Source organism: Camelus dromedarius, chromosome 34, assembly GCF_036321535.1.
Source record: "Camelus dromedarius isolate mCamDro1 chromosome 34, mCamDro1.pat, whole genome shotgun sequence".
In the NCBI taxonomy this organism is placed as follows: Eukaryota; Metazoa; Chordata; class Mammalia; order Artiodactyla; family Camelidae; genus Camelus; species Camelus dromedarius.
The window spans coordinates 11363245-11387148 of record NC_087469.1 but is presented as its reverse complement, the minus strand read 5'-3'; the positions used below and the strand labels follow the sequence as shown (position 1 = coordinate 11387148).

Sequence of the window (23904 nt, the reverse complement as noted above, 5' to 3'; positions counted from 1 at the left end):
GCATGTTGTCCAGTGAACCTGAAAGGTTAAGAAGCTCAGAAACCTCCCTGTGTTGGAGAAGGGGGTTAAGGAAACCCTAAGGAAGGGACGAGATGGGGAGAGCTGCCCGAGGAAGCCCGTGACAGTTCAGAATTCGGAAGGGGGCATATACATGATAAAGAGGAGCCTCTTTGGAGATAAATTACGCCACAGACCAGGGAGGACAGTGGTAAAAGGTGGACCCCCCAAGTCAGCTCCTCCACCATGCGAACACAGAAGCTCTCGGTGGCTGTCAGGTCTTCATGGCCGAGGGTGTGAAAGGGTGGGGAAAACTCAGAAGATTGGAGGACGCCCCTGAGCTCTCCAGATGCGGGCAAGATCCCTGAGTTCCTGGATCCTGGACTGGAAGAGGCGGAAGGAGGCCAAGCAGGCATATATTTTGATCTCAAAGGAGGGGAGGGAGTAGATCGGACAACAGCACTGTTGACAGGCGCCTCGTCCATTCTACACAGACGGAGTGACTGTTGCAGGCCGCACGGCGGCAGCCAAGCTGGGACTCCATCTAGGTCTGCACCGTCTCCAGCCCACCCCGCTGTGCTGTGAAAGTCACCCTTCCTAGAGCTGCCCCTGTTCTGAATTTGCTGCCTCTGATTTGAGCCGCCCACTTTTCTCTCTGGAGGCACAGTTTCCTTACCTGTAAGTAAAGGGACGGGAAATCTCCAGGGCCCCTCCCTGCTCTAACACCCTCGCTTGTCCTTGGATCTGGACCTGCCTGATTCAGCCGCAGCCTGGCTCGCTGAGCCGTGTCCTCACATCCCCACAGCTCCTTCCTGGGGTCTGGCCCATGACTACTCACCAGCACCGTGTGCTTGTAGGCCCTGTGAATCATGATGCTGTAGCCAAACACTGCCACGTCCACCTGCTTGACCCACAAGGCCAGCGACGGGTCCCGGTCCTCGTTCTTGGCTGTGACCGTGAACTTGGGGAAAGTGTCTGAGCTCGGCCTGTTCCCTGAGGTGCACAGGATGAGCGGGCAGCTGGTCTGGAAGTCGAAGGGGTAGCCATCGAAGGTCAGGTAGTGGCCGTAGCCTGCGACAATGCAGGAGGCGTGGGTGCGGGCCAGGCAGTGGTACAGGCCGCCCTCCTCCCCGCAGTACTCGTCGTCCTGGCAGGGCAGGGTCTCGCAGTGGACGCTGTTGTCCGTGCCGTTGCAATAGCAGAAGATCTGGCAGTCCAGGTCCACCCAGAAGGTCTCGTTGGTGGCAAGTTGGTGCCCCTCAAAGTTACAGCCACACTCGCTCCGGGGGACGCACTGGCTGCCTAGCAAGGCGTAGCCCTCGTCACACTGACACCCCTCGGAGCAGCTGTCCACACAGATGGGGCCCAGGGCCAGGGTCTCACAGGTCTCCGTACACGTCACGCACTCCTCGAAATGGCTGTTCTCCGGGCACTCCAGGGCTGAGGGTGAGCAAGGGGAAGACAGGCTTGAGAAATGGACAGAGGTCAGAGACAGAGTGTGTATGCACGTGTGTGCGCGCGCGTGCATGTGTGCATACACTGCACGTGACTCATCTGTACAGCAGTGAGCTGTGAATGCCACATGGCCAGCACCACCGCCATCCTCACTTGGGGTGATCGAGGCTCGCTCCTGTGCTACTCCAGTGCACTTGGCTTTTCAGGGAGAAGATGCTTAGATGAGGAGCCTGTACTGAGCCCCTGCCTTGTGCCAGGCACTGTTCTGGGCATGTTAGTGTAATTTTCTCAACCACCTGGACGGTAAGGAAAGTCACATCACCCCTGTCTTATAGATAAGGAAACTGAAGTTCAGTGACTTAATCCAGCCGACAGGTACGGGAGATTCGAATCCTGATCTCCCAACGCTAGGTCTCCTGACTTGAAGACTCTGGAGAGAGAGTGTCCCGGAAGGAACAGAGTTTTGAGGCCATAGAGACCTGGGGGTAACATCTCCAAGCCTCAGTTTCTTTTTTTTTTTCCATTAAATAAGGGCATACTCACCTAGCACCACTGTTCCCACAGAGTACCCAGTAGAGTCTCAATAAATGCTCTGCCCTTCCCCCTTATACCTCCTTCCACTCCAGATAGGCTCTGTGCAGATGTTTTTACTCTACAAACCAGACTTTGCCCGTGTCTTTCATCCCTCTGCTCCTGGTGCCCTCTGACCTCTCCTGCTTCCTCACCACCCTCAGCGCAAGGACCTCCCCACCTCCTTTGCTCACGCTCTTTCCACACCGGTGTGGCTTTCACAAAGTCACAGCCCACCCAGTCTCCATTTTTCATTTCAAGTCACATTTCTTCCTGGAAGCCTTCCTTGATAGAGCCGGTCTCTGAGTCGCTAAGCAGAGCACGGAAAATAACAGCACATGCGGCTTACCGTGTAACCTTCCCATTTCTCTTTATGATTTTAGTTTGTCAAAATTTGACATGGGCGAGGACAAACCCAAGAGACCAGAAGGCTTCTCCCTACAAGTCTGTGTAGTCCAAGGATCTGTGAAGGTCTCCACCGTCTCCTGTGGGATCAAGATCTTGCCTTTAAGGCTTTCTTTATATCTTATACATACTACCACTGCTTAAGAGGGTTTTATAATCCAAGGTCGCAAAGGACACGACGGAGAAATAAACTGCATGGCCGTAACAGCTTTGCCCCAAGTACCAACTCAACAGTTTTACACTAGGTACTGAAAGCCAGTCTTTCCTCTGGGCCAAAGGACTGTCTCCACTTCTGTTGACTAGTTGAAGGCTGCTCAGCACCGATTAAATATGTCTGTACAAAGGGATGCTCGCATTTGTCTGTAAATTATGAATAACACTGACGGCAGGTTTATGGTGACAGCAAATAACACGACTTATTTGACTGGCTCTCATTTGATGACTTATCGTGTTGTCTGAATTTGCCTGGAAGTCTGGAACATACAGACATGAAGTAATAAAACTTACGCTGGCCCCTGAAATGCCTCTGAAATTACTTAATTGGGCAGCCTGGCTCTGCCAACAATAGCTGGTTAAAAATATCTGAACACAGCAGCAGTGGTTGTCTCCCTCCAGGTCCAATGAAGAGCGTGCTCCTGATGTGCAGGTGCTGCCCCATCCAATCCACGCTCTGCGAGACCCCGACCAGATTAACCCCTTAGTACTCGGAGACTGGATTTGAGGTGGGAAGCCCCATGAAAAAGACCGGCAGGACCCCCAGGCAGGGCCACTACTCTACTGCCGGCACCATCCCATTCCCTGGCCCAGTGGCATTATCTCACTTTTTAAACTCTGAAACAGCTTACTTCTAGGAAATGGGAACTTACCCCTAAGATTCTATTGGTTCCCTGAGCTAACTCTTGATTGGTCCATTTGTAGTGCTTCATTGCATGGAGCTTACTCCTGATTGGTCCATTTCCCTCATTCCTGATTGGTCCATTTCTACAAAGCTTGTTCCTAATTAGTCACCTTTGTTATACCTTATTTGCATATGATGTTACAAAATGTTGCAAAGTCTAGACTGGTAGCCTATAAAAGGCTGTGTAAGCCTACAGATGGGGTCCAGATCCTGGAGTGTTAACTGCCCTGGGCCCACTGGCATAATAAATCTGAGTTCTCCAACTGAGTGCTGCTTGGTCTCTTGCCCGGATCCAGGTTGCTGTCACAACTGAGCTATAACACTGAGCTGTAACACACTTTGCTGCAACAGATTAATGAAGTGTGCACGCTCCAGTCCTTCTCGCCAGACCCACATACAGAGGGTCTGGCCAGGACATCCTGGGGAATTTGCACATGTGAGCCCTGGCCCTCCACCTGAGGAAGCCATGTACCCCTTGACTGCTTCTGTCCACATCACTCTCTAAAAAAAGGCACTTCCTCCAGCTCTGTACGCCCCAATGAGGAATGGGGAGAAGCTGTTCTCAGCAACCACCCCACCCAGGAAAAGAGGGAATCATTACTATCCTGCCACACTTACTTTGCATACACAATGCCACCAAACCATGCTCTGTGCAATACAAAAACAATCCAGAAATACTTCCTGCTGGGTAGGAGGTCATAGTCTAAGAGGACGGCACAGACATGGCCCGGCCACAAAATGAATTTGGTTTGGGGCTGACTCCATAATCCCGTGATGTGAAGGAACTGTAACTAGAAAGCTGAGTGCAGGAGCAGGGACAGACATCATTTTAGATAAGCTGGAGATAGAATAGAAGAGAATGTGGGAGGTGGGTTAAAGAGAAGGCTTTGGGAAAGCCCTGTAAGGTCCCCCCAGATGGAGTGGTTAATAGAAACCTTGGATCCTCTCTCCCTATAGCTGGCTTTATGAAAAGAGCATGTACCCAGAATTCCAGCTTCAGAATTCACAGATTCTGCTATTCATCCCTCCCCCATTAAGGTTAAGGTCACTGGGGATATAACCGCCCATCTCTGAGTTGACACTCCACATGCCCCGTGAACCTCCAATGCTCAGAAACCAGAGCATTGTATTTAAAACAAAGACAAGTATGGATACGTGTGTGTGTGTGGGTATGAGTTCTTAGCTCTATCTAAGATGTTTCTATAAAAAGGGCTTGAAGGCAAAGTAAAGATACTCCAACAGCAATGGGTAAGCTTCACTCAGACCTTGACTTCTAATAACACTCCCCACCAAAAGGAATCAGGGCTTCTTGGAGGAATGGCTGATTCCAGTGTGGGGCAGGGAAGGTTAAGAGATGATATGGAGCATCTTATTAATCCAGAAAGTAAGAAAATGACAGACATAGGACATGCCAAAAGGACATGAAGGCAGCTAGAAGGGGCTCCCACAGGCCAAATCTGGAATAATTTTAACACCGAAATAATTACCAAATGTAATATAAAACATAAATCATTGGAAAAAAAAAAAAACAGGAATCCGTGTGTCCACATTCATAAGATCAATGAATGATTGAGATAGATAGATGGATGGATGGAAGGATGGATGGATGATAGATATGTGACAGGCAGACAGCAGAGAAGGGAGGGCTCTTGTTTACAATAAAATGACATCTGCTGATGGGTACAGGTGGAGAGAGTTCAGGAGCTGGAAACTGGCAGCCTATAATCATCAGGCTGAAAATTGATACAAGCAAAAATCATCAAGGGTCACTAAATCGAGGAGGGGGATTTTGATGACAAGCAGGAAGCTGCATGGTCTTAAAGTATCTCCCCACAGATTGCTCATTAGTTGCAAGATGAAAGCATAGTGACCATAGAGTGGAAACACTTGACAACACCCGACCAGGGAATCAACGTGCCTGTCACCAATGACAGGAGGCTGGACAGAGTGTGCCCCGCATGTGATGTGATACCCTGAGGAAAACAAGCATCACCTGTGCAGGAGGCTGGCGGGGATGTACAGCAGAACCCAGTCCCGGGGAAACGTCAAACCCAAACATTCTATTTAAAAAGAAGGGAGCCTGTATTCTCTAAAAATGACAATACCATAAAAGACAAAGAAAGCTAAGGAATTGTTCTAGATTAGAGGAGACCAGCTGGAGAGGCTGTGGAGAAAAGGGAACCCTCCTACACTTCTGGTGGGAATGCAGTTTGGTGCAGCCACTGTGGAAAACAGTATGGAGACTCCTCAAAAGACTAGGAATAGACTTACCATATGACCCAGGAATCCCACTCCTGGGCATATATCCAGAAGGAACCCTACTTCAAAAAGACACCTGCACCCCAATATTCACAGGAGCACTATTTACAATAGCCAAGACATGGAGACAGCCTAAATGTCCATCAACAGATGACTGGATAAAGAAGATGTGGTATATTTATATAATGGAATACTATTCAGCCATAAAAATGACAACATAATGCCATTTGCAGCAACATGGATGTTCCTAGAGAATGTCATTCTAAGTGAGGTAAACCAGAAAGAGAAAGAAAAATACCATATGAGATCACTCATATGTGGAATCTGAAAAAAAAAATGAACATAAATTCAAAACAGAAACAGACTCATAGACATGGAATACAAACTTGTGGTTGCCAAGGGGGCGGGGGGTGGGAAGGGACAGACTGGGAGTTCAAAATTTGTAGATACTGACAGGTATATGCAGAATAGACAAACGAGATTATACTGTATAGCACAGGGAAATATATACAAGATCTTGTGGTAGCTCACAGCAAAAAAAAAAAATGTGAGAATGAATATATGTATGTTCAAGTATAATTGAAAAATTGTGCTCTACACTGGAATTTGATACAACATTGTAAAATGACTATAACTCAATAAAAAATGTTAAAAAAAAAAAAAGAGACCAAAGACACATGACATCTAAATGCCATATGTGGTCCTAGACTAGACCTGTTTTGGGGGTTGGGATGGGGAGAAGAGCCACAAAAGACATTACTGGGTCAACTGGCAAAATTGAAATACGGGAGTCAAGTTATTGCATCAATGTTAAATTTCCTAAGGGCAGTAACTGGGCTGTACTGTAAATGAGTATCCTGCTTCTAAAGAAATACACACCTAAGCATTTAGGGACAAAAGTGGCATGATGTCTGAAACTTTCCTTCAAATGGAGAGACAGTGAAAGAGAATGACAAGGTAAATGGGGCAAAATGCTAACAATAGGTTCATTTGGGTAAAAGCTCTATTGATATTCTTGCAGCTTTTCTGTAACTTCAAAGTTGTTTCAAAATAAAAAGTTAAAAGATAAACACCTTTAGCTAGGAAGGAATATAATGGAAGAGAAACAAACAGAAATAAAGGATGGAATCTCAATGGTGGGGCTGGTCTTGGTTTAGGGCAGATCTTCTTGGTGGGGAAGGGATGGGAGCTGTGGTCCAGTTGAGGCAGTCCTTGCTCCAGGCCTGGGTCCCACCCCCTCAGCCACTCCTCTTTCTACCCATCCAGTTACTCCTCCTCCTGGGCTCCCCCGTAACCAAGGCTTTTCTATGTCAGGTCTTCCCAGCAGTTATTCTAATTACTACAAGCACTGCCAAGAGGGGTCAAATACTCGGGACAAAATGTAAAACCAACAACATGGGACTCTCTTAAGAATCACGTCAGGTTGGCCCTGGGGAGCAGGGCTAATCTCTACCTTGGGAGAGGCACCTGACTGATCACCTTCTGTTGAAATGAACAGGGTCCTGCCTTGCCAAGAGAGAAGGCGCCAACTGAGCCATCACAGAGATTTCTGGTCCTTTGACATGACGTGTACCTTCCGCTGGGTAAATCCACAGTCAATAGGGTGGCTGATCATTCTACAGTGAGGAGGTACTGTGTCATTAGAAACGAAAGCAAAGGTGAGAAGTAGTCTGGTTTGGGGTGACAGGCCTTCCAGCAGACACATCAGACTAGGGAAAGTATACATGGCAATTCAATTGACCTTGAGCTCAATTCCACCATGAACAGAGTCCCAAGTGAGAAGATGCGGTGTCCCCTGACCCAGCTGGCCTCCGCCATAATGTCACCCCAACTTACGGCAGAAATCGTGGGTCCTCCAGGGGCCCACCTCCACGTCGGCGTTCTTGCAGGCGCTCGCATACCGGGCCACGGCGTCACAGAGCTCCGACTCGTTGCCCCCGCTCTGGCACAGGCGGAAGAGGCAGGTGCGGTAGTAGGCGGTGACGTTGACCACGCCGTGGCACTCCAGGAAGGAGCTGTTGGAGGGGTCATTGATGATGCCGCACCTGGCGCGGCTGCGGTAAAATTTGAGCAGCTCCGAGTCGTTGTTGCAGGCCTTCAGCAGGTCCCCACACTCCCCATTGCAGATCTCCTCGAAAGTGGTCCAGCTTTCCAGGAACACCGCCAGGTTGTCCGTGCACTTGCCGTTGGGGAGGCAGAACTCATCGCTGGCGTTGGCATTGAAGAAGCCGCACAAGCCCCCTGTGCAGTTGAAGTAGGCGGTGGAGAGCCGGATGTACAGGAGGCCCGCGTCTGAGTACTGCACCCTCACAACTCCCTTGGACTCGACTGTCGTGCTGTTTTTGTTTCGGTAAATTTCCAGCTTCCCGGAAGGATGGAAGAAAGGTAATTCCACTTCCTGACCATTCAACTGAAAAATCAAATCACTATCGTCAATTCCAGATACACACACAGTGCCCACAGTTTCCTAGGCTGTGAATTAAGACCCGGTGCTGCCCCAAGACTAGTCCTTTCAGAAATGTCGAGAAGCTGGCAGTCTGTGGAAACCACAGAGACAGCGACTATTTTCTCATGGGCATCTTTGTTTCTTTCTTCCCAGGCTCCTCTGATCCCTCATGTTTGCTGTTTATCTGTGTGTGTGTGTGTGTGAGATACTGAGCTAGTTCAAAACAAAACTGAAATGTGAGCAACAGTCATCGGAGATGTGTGGCTTTCTCCTGCCCCCCGACCTTGGATGTGTGGCTTCCTCCTGCCCTCAACAGCCCCTTTGCACAGCCGGCTCCCCTCCTCCCCCCTTTCTGCCTCCTTCCTCTCCCTTCCAATCTTCCTCCTCCTGTGTCCAAGCCCCTTGGGTGCACACAGTGTATATCTAACGATCTGGCTGTCCATCCCCCCACCTACCTCTTACCATTCTGTAAATAAATTCATTCCTGCCAGTGTGTCCATGGGAACAAAAACACAGCCCTTTCTCTTTGTGGACGTGTTTTATTTACCGTGTTGGCTTTCGTTTTCCAAATTCGACGTCATGTGATATTATGAACTGCAAGTGTTACCGGGAGGAAGGAGAGCTGCCTGGCCCCCACCAGCCCCGATCCCAGATCTGCCCCCACCCAGCTGTCAGGCCCGCAGCCCTCACTTAACCCTGTGGGATCCTCATGTGCAAACAAAGCATTGCACTTGATAAATCCCAAGATTACTTCCAGAACTAATGGCCTGTGAGTCTGCATGCCTGATTGCGGGTATTTTAGCCCAGGTCGGGGGGTGGGGTGGAAGGCAGGTACCCTGTGTGCTAATCCACATGGTTCCCATCTGCAGGTAGGAGGCTCTGTGTAGTACAGAATAAAGAGCACAAACTCTGGAGCCAGCCGGCCTGGGCTTGAATTCCACTTTATGGCTGTGTGTTCCTGGGGAAGTTACCTAACCTCTCTGTGCCTCAGTTTTCTCATCTGTAAAATGAGAAAAATGATATCATCTACCTCCTAGGATGAAGTGGGACACTGCTTAGAATAGTGCTTGGCACATAGTAAGCGTTCTGTCAGTGTCTGCTATTCTGGTGAGCTCGTCCTGCTCTATCTGATTCGAGAAATTCCAGCTTCACGTTTCTACCCAATAGACCCTTACTTGGAGCTGTTAGAAAAATGCTCCCATTTCGGAGTCATTGGCTTCCTAGAGTCTGCTTCCGGTCAGAGGCAGTCAGGCAAGCCTGAAGAATGCGGCTCCTTCGCTTGGCGTGACTCATCGGAAAACTCTCGAAGGCCGCATGAGTCTTACCTTGACCTCCGAAGCCCCGATGCCTCCCATCTTGACCTCCTGGTTGGCCACCAGCACCCGGACACCCCGCAGCCAAGCAGGCCCTGCTTCCGGCTTCCTCTTGTTGATGTCGATTTCCAAGTACTCGGGCCCCTCGGGGCAGGTCTTGAGGAGTGTGTAGGAGAACTCGGTGGGGAAGGCGTAGGCGGCGCCGTCAAAGGTGTGCAGCACCTGGCTCTGGCTGAGCAGACACACGGTCTCCCGCTTGGGGAAGCAGCCCTGGTAGCCGTCCTCCACGGCGCACACCTCCCCGCTGCGGCACGTCTTGTTGAAGCAGTAGATGTCGCCGCCCTCCTCGCACAGGCACTGCATCGTGCAGTTGGCCGTGGCCCAGAAGAACTCCCCCATGGCGTAGTAGTGGCCGTCGAAGTCGCAGCCGCACTTGTGCAGCGGGACGCACTGGCTGGTGCTGAGGACGAAGCCTTCGTTGCACTCGCAGCCCTCCGTGCAGGGCGTGGCGCAGTTCTGGGAGGCCGTCAGGTCCGAGCACGTGTCGGGGCAGCTGCTGGTGCACACGGAGTAGTGGCTGAAGCTCGGGCACTGTATCGTGGACACTGACGTGGGGGAGAGGAGAGAGGGTGACAACAAGGTGAATGCCTAAGGTGCTGGCAGGCCAGGTCCACCATGCACAAGGGCCCTGGAGGAGGAACGCTGCTTCTGGACCAGTTAGCTCCTAGCGGGAGGGCCAGGCCGCCACTCACTGGGGGAGGGAGACTTAAGGTTATGTCTGTAGCAAGGGGCACAAATGCTTTGGTAATAACTACTGAGCAAGGGGATGGAGTGTGAAGTTTGACTCTCATTTGATCATCTTGACTATCCTAACTAGACCAGATGGATTTTTCAATACAGGTTTAGTGCTTGGTGACCTACTACCATCTTAAGATCTTCAACTGATGGGCATAACATTGGCCTGATTTTAAAGCGCATGGCCCATTCTTAGGAGGAGATCAACCAAACTTACAGGAGAAATGAAAGATGTAACTCTTAGAAGAAGAATTTCAAAAAATGAACTTTCAAAAAGAGAGGTACCTAAGAATGACCAAAGAAGACTGTGAAAATGAATTCTCTGGGGTATTAAAAATAGGAAAGAACCTTGGCTATCTGAAAAGAATCTTCGTGTCTGTTCCTCCAAGAGACTGGATTAGAACTAGATGCCTTCTGAAGGTCCTTCTTGCCTTAGAAACCTTCAATTCTTATTTTAAGAACATCGGAGTCTGGTTTGAGTTCTAATTGAACCAGGGGTTCAAAAGCCTGGTAGAGTAGCTCTCTGAATTAAATCTAATGAATCTCATGAATATGAGAGACAGAGAGAGAGGAATGTGGAGGGTAGGAAAGTGGTACCACTAGGAAAAAGAATAGCCATCATAGGCCAAAAATTAGGCAATTGGATGCTCTTGCTTATACAAGGATTGAAGAGAAGTCATGTTCAATCTCAACTTGAATCAGAATTTGGATACTCAGGGCATAATATAGTCTGGCCAGCCAAACAGCAACAACAACAAAAAAAAAATTGAGGGGGTGGTTTGTTTTGTTTTTCCTATCTTTTAATGGAGGTACTGGGGATTGAACCCAGGACCTTGTGCATGCTAGGCATGCACTCTACCACTAAGCTATACCTCCCCCCTTAATTAAAAAAATATTTAAAAAAACACTGTCTCTTAGTAGCTTGATCAATTCTCTAAGAATTGATTCTGATACGTGATGATCTATATGAATCCAACCTGTACTAATAGGAAAAAAATGCCCCCTGGCCTTGGAATTGAAAGAAACTTTTAAGTCAGATCCATTGCACTCTTAAATGCGTGGATTAAAATTTTCTGTTTACTCATACAGAGAATACCAAGGACCAGGAAAGAAACAAAATCCCAAGAAGTGGTTTGTTTTTCTGTTTGCTTGTTTTTAACATTTACGTAACTAGGAGTAGCAGAGAGGTAAGTCGGATTGAAGGAAAACATAACAAGACTGCCAATGGTTCCAAATGCTTAATCTGAAAGCGGCATTCCAAAGCAGCTGGACTTCCCACGCCGCCGGGGCTGTTTCTCACCACCCAGCATTTTAGAAGAAGATCTGTTTCCAAGTCCGCTCTCTGCCCTGCCTGCAGTCCCTTCTCTGACCGGCTGAAAAGCTCCAGAGCCTGAAGGGACTGAGAGTGGAGAAAAAAAAGCCAAGGACAAAAATGCCATGGGCTCCATCTGAGAGATGAATTCTTTTCCCAAAGGCTGGTCTTGGTGACTCAGGCCAGCGTCTGCATTTCCCCAGCAGCCACAGAGAGGCCACCTCCAATTCGGGGAACCCTCCCCTCCCCGCTCAACTCAGCCCCCCCACACCTGCCAAGGGTCCTCCTCCAGCCACACTTTCCATGTCTCCAGACCACGTGTGCCCATCAGTGGCTTCTTGTTTTCTGGCCATGATACTGGGTTGGGGGAAAGGCAAAGATCCTTTTACGGTTCATTCTTTATAACTGGCGATATTTCAACCTCCCCCTCATCTTCAGGCACTTTGTCTTAACCGGGAGCTCTTCCGGGAGCCCGGAAACCCTCTCCCTGTCCCCTTGCATGAGCGCAGCCTTCCAAGTGGACGGGATGCTAGCTTACCACACCCAGTCTGGATTCGCCAGTCTCCGATCGGAATGCCAAGGGCTTGGCACACGAGCGCATAGGCCTGGATGGCTTGACACAGGAGTGTCCCGTTGTCCCTCACACTGCACAGGTCGTACACGCAGCTGTGCACGAAGGCCGTGGGGTCCACGACGGTGCCACACTCCCACAGGGGGCCGTCCGTCTTGTTGAGGAAGCCGCAGTAGTCGGAGCCAAAGTAGAGGGCCTCGGTGGCGGTGTCGCACTGGGTGCAGTTGTCCACGCAGCCCGAGTCGCACTTCCAGTCGGCATGGTAGACCCGCCAGCTCTCTCCCAGGTCCAGGACTGACATGGCCGGCCGGCCGTCGGGGCGGAGGAAGTCATCCAGCGGGTTCTTGTTGTAGTTCCCACAGAGCCCGCACGTGGAGTTGATGTAGGAGCCGGGGATGGAGATGGAGGCGTAGTGCTGGCCGTCAAACGTCACTAAGAGCCCAAAATCCGTCTCCACGGCAGTAGACATGCCACTCTGGTAGACTTTCACTGCCCCCAAGTCTACGGTGACGGGCAAAGAAGCCACTAGGTCATTGACCTGCCAACAACAGTAATAGTAAGGAGGCAGGTGAGCAGGTGCCAGGGCAGTGGGGCCAGCCGCGGGCAGGAAAGGGAGGCAGAGCAACTCAGTGCCGGCGGGCTTGCCTCCTGGGGACCCTGGAGAGCAGGCTGGCATTTGAGTTGTGACAGCAGTGCATTACTGCAGCCACTCTAGACCCCTCTGGGGACCAGGTGGTCGTCAACCCTTCCTGGCTGGCTCTCCGGTCAGCTTCAAGTCTTTTCTCGAAAGACTAGTTACCTCGCTTTTCCTCTTTTCTCCTCGAAATCCATTCTTTAATTCTCAGCTCAAGTAACACACTTCCCTTGGTGATGCCCTCTCTGCCTTTAGCATTCCCTGACCCCCGCTCCCAGCTGGCAGGTGGACTACAAACTCTTCCCCACAGTCTAGCTTTGAGGCTGCCCTGGGACTATTCTCCTTGTGTTTCACCCTGTCACTTCCTGATACCAGGCCTGTGTCATGTAGTCGTTCGACACAACAAATCTGAACACCTACTGGGTACCAAGCACTATGTTAGCTGCTGAGAAATAATGAACAAAACAAGTAATTGTCCCTGCCCCCCATGAGCCCGCAGTCCACTGAGGAAGAGGGGCACAAATTAATATTTAGAACACAGAGTTTTAAATATGCATCCATAGGTGATTGGGTGACCCAAGGGGACAACAGTACTGACCATGAGTCCAGCCTTGGGGGTGTATGGGCAATTTTTAGAGGTGATTAAGTCTGATCTGGGTCTTTAAAGATACACAGAAGGGGCCAAAGGAAGAAAGCGGAGGGCAGGGAAGTCCAGGACCAGGGAAGAAAGTCACGTGGTTAGAAGTAGCTGGGTGAATATGGGGACAGTCCCGGGGTATTACTGGACTGCAGAGGGAAGGGCTGGCTGGAGAGGAAGCTGGAGACGTGGGCAGGGACCATTTCATCCAACAGATGTCAACGTAGCCCTTTCTGTGTGTCAAGCTCCGTTCTAAGCATTGGGGATTAGCAATGAACAAAAGGGACAAAAATCCTTGCCTCTGGGAACTTACATTTCCATTCAGGAGACCAACAACAAACAAAACCAATAAGTAAAATGTGTAATGATGCCAGAAAAGTGTTCTGCAGAAAAATAAAGCCGAGAATGTGGAGCAAAAGTGCTAGCGAAGAGGGCTTCTAATTTTAGAGAGGATGGTCTGGGAAGATCCCAGCGAAGGAGACGTTTGAGATGAGGAAGTGGGGATAGTGGCCGGGCCCTAGGGTGGCGCATGCCTGGGCGCTCGGGGACACACAGGCCGGTGTGGCTGGAGTGGAGAGAGCAGGAGGGAGGGCAGTGGTCGGTGAGGGCGAAGAGACAAGAGCCAAGAGAACAGCAGGGCCTTGTCAGCCACGCAGAGACTTCGGTTGTGACTCTGAGGGAAACGGAGAGCCAAGAGGGCGTCCGGGGCAAAAGATCGACATGACCTGACTTCCGTTGCAAAAGAGCTGCTCTGGCTTCTGTGTTGGGAACAGAGCTCGGAGGGCCTCTGTAGCCTGTTTAGAAGCAGAACTAAAGCCCACAAGGACAAAAACAACAACTTAGATCACTCTTCTGTAGGGAGAACTCCAAAAAGGTTTAAGCAAGGGAATGTCAGGGTCAGACGTGCATCTGAGAAAGTCCGCTCTGGCCAGCGTGAAGGACTTGGGGACGCAAATGGAAGTTAACAGCAGAGAAACCGGCAGGCGGCTGGCACAGGAGGCCAGGGCGGCGGAGGGTGGGGGCCTAATGTGCAGAGACGCGGAGGAGGGGACAGCTCGTGGGGGCCGCTGGTGCTTCCTGCAGCAGGGAGAGGAATAGGGGAAGAACCGAGAGCGAGGCCCAGGTGTCTGGCTCACCTGAGTGAGTGGCTTGATAAACCTCCAACAGTGAGTTCATTTTCTTCTTTTTCAAATTAACATACCTAGCACTACAGACGTCACTTTTGTGGACTGGGATGGAACGGTTCATCCCAGAAGATTCCTGGGCGGGCTGACGGTAAGAGCACATCCGGGCTGCCCTGGACCCATACTGATTTCTGGACCCTGGAAAGATCAAGGGTCTTTACTGCCACCATTGCTGCTACTCTCCAGCTTGTCCAGGAAGTGAGACAATGGACTGTCCAGGCATCGCTCCCCAGGTTTACCACGGCCGATGCCCTGTGCAATTCTCTGCCGCTAGAGATTAGTAAGACTTCATGCGGAAAACAAACAGGAAAAACAGGCTTGAGAAGTAAGCCACCCTACGAGAGCTAGAAATAGAAAAGAAGCACCTAGGAGTCGACTGATTTGTCCTTATATCCCAGGTAGTGGGTTTGCCAACAAGGATGAAGAAAGTCTTTCTCTAAGGAAGGTCAGCTAGCGAGACGCCGGGTGGCTCGCATGTGCTGTTCTGTGCTGAGATGCAGGAAGGGAAATCTTCCCCAGGTGGTACAACTGTAAATGCCCAGCGCCTCCACCGCTGCACATTCTCCTCACCTCTCACTCAGCTCCTGCTAACAAAGACAGCTGCGGTGTCTCAGAGCAGAAGCCACGGGGGACACTCCGGAGGTTGCAAGAGTCCCCCTGGTTTCTCTGTCGCACTCAGACTGACTGTGTCGCTCTGCTGACCGCATGGGTTGCCCGGGCCATAAGTGGTCATTACGCCCCCCTTCTCTTTCACACATGTCTCAGTTTAAACCGTGCATTATAGTGTCTTGTGTTTGTACCCACAGTGCTCGGAGTAGGAGTCCCGGGGACTCTTCCCCAGCACATGACTTCTTACTTCATTCCCACAGTCCCTGATTAGCCACTGTTTGCTTTCCTTCTTCTCCCCGTATCCCAGTCGGGTCCCCCTCTGACCGTGCCTCTCCCAGGAGTGGGTGGGGGCAAAGTAGCACAGGCCTTAGAATGAGCAGAGATTATGGTGGGGACGGCAGCATGGGAACCTGCGTGTACTGCATGCCCACTGTGTGCCAGGCGGTGCACTAGCTATGGCCCACGTGGCTCTTCTACCTCACCCTCACCTTCAACCTTACAAGGTCCTTGCCATCTCCCCTTTAGCCAGTGAGGAAATTGAGGTTGAGGGCTGGCATCACTTGTGGGTGACAGGGCCTGACCCTCCACTGCTCCCAGCTGCCTCTGTCCCCGTGCTCAGTAGAGATGGCCAAGTCCAAACTACAGCCAAGAGCCCTGCCTCCTAGATATGATGACCCCATCTTACAGATGGAGAAAGTGAAGGTCGAAGAGGCCACTCTCCTGGCAGTGGTGGCAAAGGGCTTGAGCAGGTCTGACCCCAGAGTCTGAGCTCTTCATCACCCATAAGCTATTCGGCCTTGGTCCTCTTTTCCCTGGTGAACTTGAAATTACTTAGGATTATCTGGGGGAGAAATATGAAAACTGATATGTGTCAGCTAGAAGGAGTTGTTTACTATATATGGAGTTTCACTGGCTTTCTTTGGCCCCCATTAGCGTACGCAATCCTAAAGTATTTATTTTGTTACTTGAGAACATTTCAAAGGGGGGAGATGCATATTCAGAACCCAGCTCCTGACCCCAGCACATGGAGGAAGGTGATCTATGCCTGAGATCCGTGTTGCCAGGCCTGGAAGTCAGCTGCCTCGCAGGCGAATCAGGCTCCTTCTTGCCTCCCACCCCTCTCCTTGCCTGTCCCCATTTCACCCTGGGTGGGGGCCCTGCCATCCATCGAGCCGCCCTCCCCAACAGAGCAGGTGTATTCAGAGACACTGGGAAGCCATTTGGCAAAAGGAAAAGGGAGCCATTGTTAGCTTGCAGTTGGAATCACATAACCTTTTCTTGCTGAAACATTTACATTCACATCCACATCTCCCTGTCGCTACAGAAAATTGAGGAATCCATGCCCTACGCTGGGACGATGGAAAAGAGGCACGCAAAATTAGCAGAGCTGCTGGGCCTGAAAGAAATGACGGTGCCCCTTTCCTTCTAAAAAAAAAAAAGAGTCTGACTGTGAGGGGAAAAGAATTTTAATCAAAATGGAAAGCAGGAATCGAGCATGAAGCTTTCTTTTTCAACTACAGATATTACAGACATCATCCCCACAATACAGGAAGTGGGGGAGAGCTGGCAAACATTTTTCTAGCTTGGAATGTGAGCATCTAACTACAAGGACAGTGTAGCCCTCAACAGTACAGCATAAATTTAAAAGGGAAAAACTCCAAACTTCTGTGCCTGAACACTTACCTTTGATTTGAAATACAGAGCTGTCTCTAGGGAGACTAACCAAACGACAAGCAAAGTGGCATTTCAACCCCAGAAATAGCCAACTTTTCTAATTAGGACACTGATAAACTGCACAGACCTAGGGAGGGCAGAGCCAGAAAAAGTGGAATTAGTTCCTCGGTCCTGCCTTTCGTTGGGCATACTGCCTCCATTAAAACTACAACACGTATTTAGAAAAAGAAAGGCATCCTGCGTTGGCATCAGTTCTGGTTTGTAATCTCTGTAATGACCGCCATGCTTGGGGATTAAGGATTTCACGGGGTGGCAGCAATCAACCCCTTGTGGTCCTGGTTATTATTGCTTGAATAAATACATGGTTACCACAAGATCTTCACTAACATCATGAAAATTGGGGCCTCCACAAATTGAGTAATTGCAAGCGGCTCTTTGTTCGCCCTCATTTATCAACGGCCCTGCCTGAAATCCAGGTGGACGTGGACAGGAATCATTTGCATATGCTAAACAGACCCCCCCAGACCCGCGTTCTCCTGTATTCCAGGCAGGAGTGGAGGATTCTGCTTGAGGGGTGTTTAGGCAAAGCTTCCACAGGAACTTCCCACCCAGGCTTCACAAAAGACTGTTACCAAGCCCCACTCCAGGTACCTGAATGGGCAGTGCCTGTGGACACATCAGTCAATTTGGAGGTTTCCCTGAGAATGAAGCCGTAGCTCTTGGGCAAACAGGGAGGGCAATGTGGTGAGGATGTTAATCAAAGGCTGTAGTGAATTATGGGTTTGTACTTTGTGTTTACACTGTCTCCAGGGCATGGCCATGACGCTACCGCTGTTGCAAGCCAGGTTCTTGAGAAACTGAATTTACCTCTCTTCCCAGTTGCTTCTGAGCGCGGGTGCCTGTGTGCACGCATGCGTATGAGGGAACTGAGAACTCAAACGGGCTTAAACAGCAGCTAGACATGTCAAAGAGAAAGCTTAGGTTAGCTCCTGAACAAACAAAGTTTAGCCTAGTAAAGAATTTTACAAGATATCTGCGAGGCGGGAAGAGCCATGCCTCTCTTTGGTACAAACAGCCAACAGCAGAACCAGCAGATCTGGGAAAGTCTTTCCCAGGCTGAAGAATCTCCAGCTCCTGCAACTCCCTGTGAAGGATGGAGAGGGTCTCACCTTGACTTTTCCATAGCTTCCTTTGGGGATGAGAATCTTGTAGCCATTCACCTCCACCGAGAGCTCCTTCACCCAGGAGACAGCTGAGCCCCCCCGGTGCTCATTCTTGGCCTCCACGCTGAAGAAGGGGAGGCTGGAAGTCTGCAAACACTGTCGGGCCAGCAGGTAGGCACAGGAGCCTTGGAAGTGGAAGAGGAAGCCATCAAAGGTGTGGTAGTGCGGCTCCCCGAACACCACGCATGTGCTGGTCTCCACGGGGCTGCAGAAGAAGAATCTGCCTTTGGGTTCGCACACCTCGTAGGGGCTACACGCGGCTTCCTGGCAGTAGATCTCGTTGTTGAAATCCAGACAGCGACACTTGATGGTGCAGTTCAGGTCATCCCAGAACACCTCCCCTCGCCGCAGGAACTGTCCTGGAGAACAAGGACACCACAGCCAGCATCTACTGAGCGCTCCCCCTTGGTGCCAGGCTTTACCTGCCTCGTACCATTTCACCCACAAAAGAACCCTGATAGGTAGGTAGTGTCGCCCTCATTTGACAAGTGAGGAAACGGAGGCTTAAGAGAAGTTGGGTCATTCATCTAGGATCACTCAGCAACTCAACAGTGAAGCTGGGATTCCCACCGAGTCTGTCTGAATCCAGTCTAAGCTCTTGGCATTTTGGTCTCCACCACTGGTGAGCATGCTCTCATTCAAGGAAAGACGCACTGTCCTACCCCACGGGAGGGGCCAGGACGCGGGGCAGTCCCTTCCTTGCCTTCGGCGATAAGAGGAAGGTATTCTGAAAGAGGGCCAGCTCACCCAGGTGACTTGGCAACACTGTGCGTTTGCTTGCTAACATATTCACTCGTTCACTCATCCACTCATTCAACAAACCGTTGTTGGGGCCTCAGGATGTGCCAGAAAAGAATCAGGAGTCAGATGCACATACTTAAATCCCAGGCCCCTGGGAAGGTTCTAGAAAAGGCTGACCTCTGGTTGGCACCTTTCCTGGCTCATAAACCCCGCAGTCACTGCTCAGACCGAACTGACACCTATATAAGTCGCCTTCTCTCTCACCTTAGGCCCTGTCCAAGCCCAGCACTGCTCTTCCTTTATCCACTGGACAGAACTGCTTGACAGAATCTAGCTCAGGAAGAGAATGAGGTGAGGGGAGGGGATTGGTTCTAAGGGCTGTGCTAATTTTGAAAATATTTACTACTATTTATTTGAGAGGCCTTCAGTCTTTAAAAACCATTTTCCAAAATGAACGATTTTCCACACCCAAAACTTTGAAATCTGCCGGTTCTTCCTATCAACCTTCAACTGAAGTAGTAGCATCTCTGGGCTGGGGGCTGTGATCTAGTCCTCGGTTGGGGTCGCAGCCGAGAGAACCGGGCAATGGTCACAACCGTGCAATCGACTTCCAAGACTACTGACTCGACTTCCACCTGTCTCAGTGTCCCAGCCTGTAGAAAGCAGACGAGGCTGTTTTCCCTGCCTCCTGGGGAACGGTGATGCTAGAACAACTTGGCACAGGGTGACAGAGGTAGAAGAAGTAAATTGAGAATGTCTGAAAAGGAAAGGATCAAAGACACAACATTAAGAAGTGTAAACCATGTCATACAGGACTAAGTATAGTTCAAAATGGTCGTTTGAAAAGATTTCTCGAGTTTTTGTAAAACTGAATACCTAACAAACAGCACGAGGGTGGAAGGTTAAGCCAGCGGAAGGCAAGGCGGCCTCAGGAGCAGTCCTTTCCGTATCTGCCCAAGAGGAACAATTATGTCTCAGCCGGCACTTATGTTTCGGACCTGTTGAGAATCGGGCCCGAGAAACAGGAAAATAGACTTTTTCACATTCCCAGTAGGTCGCCTGCATCTGCCCTGAAACACAGGCCCTTCGAACCTCGGCCCTCTCTGGCGCTAAGCCAGGCTGCATCTATTGTAGCCTCTACCTGGTATAATTTCCAGTCTCTGCCTTTTCAGGCTTCCAATAAATGAGGGGAAAATGCCTTTGAATAAAGGAGGTTTGGACCAAAAAGGTAGACTCTCTGAGATAATTTTGTTTGCAAAATGATGATATAATAAACCAGCTCTATGCAACACTTCCCCTGCTATCACCCGGGCCAAATCCCCATCTCATTAGATTGATCTATGTCCGGTGGCACATTAAAATGCACAGCAGTCCGTATAAGGATATTGAATTTGTCCTGCATATGAAACCCAAGGCCATAACTCAGAGGGGAAAGAATGAAGTCAAAGTGAGGACTTTGTACGCAGCTGGCATCTGACCAACCCCACAGCTCCGCGAGCCAAGGTTTTCCATTATCACAGCATTTCATCCCGGGGACTCAGGGAGAGGCTGTCACCCGGCACTTGGGTAGCTCGGCCACAGTCAGTCAGCTCTGTGATGCTTGGACAAAGGGGAGAGGCGTTGGGTTTGTTCCTAGCCTAGGCCATAAAGGGGAGAGAGGTAATGGGGTTTGGTATCTTTCACTGACCGTAAGCAAAGCTGTGTCTACACTCTTGTAAGGGAGGAGGGCACAATCTCTGAAATCCTGGTGGGCTTTGGAGCTAGATTCTTTTCCATCCAGTTTAATACTGGCTTAGCTCTAAAACATTTACTTGCTATTCTGAACATGAAGGACTTTGCAGAGTCCACAGGAGGCAAGGATGCCCAGGCAGGCCATCTTCACAAATGACCTTTCCTCAGAGGTTTGATAAGCACGACCAAGCACAGGGAAGGGTGGCAGAGGGTGTGGGCATCTCAGACCAGGCGACTACGGCTCTTCTGGTTATTACACAAATTGAAGCCCGCAGGGCTGCCAAGACATGCAGGTCACCAGGCTGGGATTTCAACGGACGGAGGGCAGGAGCCCTCCTGAAGCCTTCATCCCAACCTGTAACTTCCTTAGGCATCTGGAAACATTTCCCCCAGGGTCCTCTTCTGTGCTTACGCGGCACCTGCACTCGTGTCTATCATAACACGTCTTCCATCGGTCATCGCTGTTTCCCTGCCTGTCTTCTCTACCATGGCAGAGCCATGGGAGTCTAGCGCGCCTTCATCTTCAGCACCTCACAGGGTGGCTAGCACCTCAGTTGAAAAGATACAGCGGCTGGATGGCTGAATGGATGGACGGATAGATGGGTCAATGAGTGGGGGGGGGCGGTGGACGGACAGACAGATGGATGGATGATTGACCAATTCTAGTTGCTATAGCCTCCACTCCTAGAAGCAGAAAAATTAAATGGAAATTCTGTTTTCTGAACGTGTTTAGGCACATAAGAAGCAGGGATCCATAAGCCAGGACATTCCTGTGGGAGTCCTGGGCTGTTTTGTACATCCAAAGAGGTCCTGCTGGTTCAGAGGAGGCACCAAACTCTGGATGCCAACATAAAGGGAACCCACTGAGGTTCACACAGACCTAAAGCCAGCTTTGATTCTCCCTAAATTCCTGCATGTTTTGCTGCTGCTTGGAAGATTTTAGGAGAAGCTCCCTTAAAGACTGTGACACTTTCCCCCCTTCCTTTCTATTCATACTAGGAGGTCCTGATTTACTCTCGTAGAGACTTGGCAATGCTCCGAGTTCGCCCACTCCCGTGCATCTCCCAAGTGCAGATGGTGGAGCAGGAGTAAAGATGAGAAGGAAAATTTAAAGGGGGAAAAGGCAACAACAACAACAACAACAAAAATACTGTCAAACAGGAGGGCTCCCTTCTGTCCCTCTGGCTGAGAAATCATTCACACTCCTCGTCCACTTTGGAGCTGTTCCGAACAGGGCACTGTGTTCACACCCCAGGCGAGGACTTTAGAAACCGCAGCACGGCAGACGCAGGGTTTCAGCTCCTGGCATGATGAATGTGCATGCTAAAATTACCTTGATCTCCATTACCCAGCCGAGAGATGTCAAAAGAGTAAGGAAGGCATCGACACCAAGTCCGCCCCCGTGGCTTAAAAGCCTGCCTGTCAATCTAAGCTAAACAAACCCTGATTTGCCTCAGAGAAGAGGAAATGCCTTTACCTCTGGAGGTGCAGCCATTGGCTGGGTCAATTTCCTTCCCATCGACTTTAAATGCCCAGCGGCCTGGAACATTGACGTTTGTGGTCTCTTGGATATTCACAATATCAGGGGTTCTTGACCCCGGAAGGCTGAAGAAATTGGTGAGGTTCCCACCATTAAATCCTGCCTAAAGCACAAAGGAAAATCAGACTTCTGAGCACACACACTCCCATTGGTTCACCTGTCCAACATCTTATTTTCAGAACCCAGCACACCTGAAGTCAAGAGACTCCTTTTCCTGGAGTCCCTGGGGTCGCCCTTCCAGGTAACAAAGACCCACTAGTTCATGCCATACCCAGATCAAGGTATCAAAGATGGGCAAGACTAGCCTCCTGGTCCACCTGCAAGATCAGACATGCTTCTCCAGTTTAAAGCAGGATTCCCCTCTCCGCCCCACCCCGCCCCCGCTGAGGATGCTGAGAAAGGACACAGAGGGTGCAGTGCTTCAGAGACACGTAGGAGGATGACATGAAGAACCACCTACCTGCGCCATCACTCCCCCAAGACCCGTCAGGGGATCGCCGCCGCTCGCTGTCCCAGTGGTCCAGTTGATTTCATAATAATTGAAGAGCGTGAATGTATAGGAGCCATCGGACACCAGGACGGCCTGGAAGGTGTTCACCTACAGGATGGGAATGGATGGGTGGCTGGTCTCACCCCCAGGGGCTCCTCTCCCCAACAGCAGCTCGCTTTCGCCTGCCCCCTCGCCACCCCAAGGTGCTCAGAGCTGCTCCAATGCCAGCCCTCATGCTCTGCCTCCTCTCTGAAAATGTTCTCGCCTCCAGAGGGAAAAGCAAGACATGTGGAGTTGTGCATCGAGAAGAGAAATCGCCTGAGAATAACCTAGTGGCTGACTCAGCGCCCCTCTCACACCTCTGACTGCAGACGGTAAAGTCAGAGGCCCCGCTCAGCTTGTGATAATACAGGAGCACCTATAGATGGCAGCATGGAATAAACTATAGGAAACAGCCAGGGAGAGGGCTGCGAGCGAGCACCTGTTCTCGGAGCAGGTTGGGTGGGGTGTGGGGAGCGGGGGAGCCACGCGCGCAAACGCCAGTCGGTGTGACTGCAGGGGTGGCCTGGGCTGGGCTCTCTTGCTTCCTGGAAAACACCGCTCATCTTGGCGACATATCTCCCCCTCTTTTAAATGCAGGTTGGAAAGTGATTTTTAAAAAGCACTTTGCGGGCAGAAATTGCTCCTCTAATGGAGCCGTTCATGCATCACTTTACATCTGCAAAATTCTCAGCCCCCATCTGTACCTCAGACCAGTGCTAAGATGATGATCTTTTGGCCTATTCCCATTTTAGAGCTAAGAAAACTGAGGGCTAAGGGAAATGAATTGCTGCAAATTCCGCAATGACCCAGCAACAGAAAATGGGATTCGAGTCAGAACTCCCAGTCTCACCATAGTGCACTGTCTTCACACACTGTCTTAACTTTAAACTTTATGGAGAGAGATGTTATATACATTCAGACCAGCCTCACAAACAGTTTCCAAAAACAAGCTGTAGTAATCTCTGTCCTTTACTATTTCCCTTTGCTACCTACCCCTTGATATGTGTTCTCAGGGAATTCAAATAAAAATAGAGTTAAGAGGAGAGGCTGCTTGACCTTTCCCATCCAAACCTAGCACTTCCCCAGCTGCCTGATACCATCCTGGTTAGCATTCTGTCAGACACAGAGGAAGACCCACATCCTTATCCTGTGTAATCAGACTGGGGTAGAGGATCTTGGAAGCCCCAGATCTCCCATCCTAGACACTCCCAGGGAGGGGGACAAGCGCCAAGTAAAGAAAAGCCCTTTTTGTAAACTAGAACTTTCTCCTCAGGTTCTGTGCTTGCCCAGTCGATGGCGTTTATGATAGAGCCACCCAGGCATCTGCCTCCATCCTCTGGCCCCACTCAACAAAAGAGCAAAGTGGGGCACAGAGAGG

The 23904-nt window shown here is 50.3% G+C and overlaps 1 protein-coding gene across 1 annotated transcript in view; it reads right to left on the bottom strand.

The window, feature by feature from the left end:
* Positions 1-23904, bottom strand: part of TECTA (tectorin alpha) — a 65759-nt gene that overhangs the window by 33217 nt on the left and 8638 nt on the right. Inside the window, exons 4-10 of the mRNA XM_031443475.2 lie at positions 22455-22592; positions 21932-22097; positions 17929-18341; positions 11989-12559; positions 9356-9948; positions 7421-7994; positions 836-1437 (exon numbers count right to left, since the gene is read on the bottom strand). Of these exons, the coding sequence (XP_031299335.2) occupies positions 836-1437; positions 7421-7994; positions 9356-9948; positions 11989-12559; positions 17929-18341; positions 21932-22097; positions 22455-22592 (3057 nt within the window). The remainder of the gene's footprint in view (positions 1-835; positions 1438-7420; positions 7995-9355; positions 9949-11988; positions 12560-17928; positions 18342-21931; positions 22098-22454; positions 22593-23904) is intronic.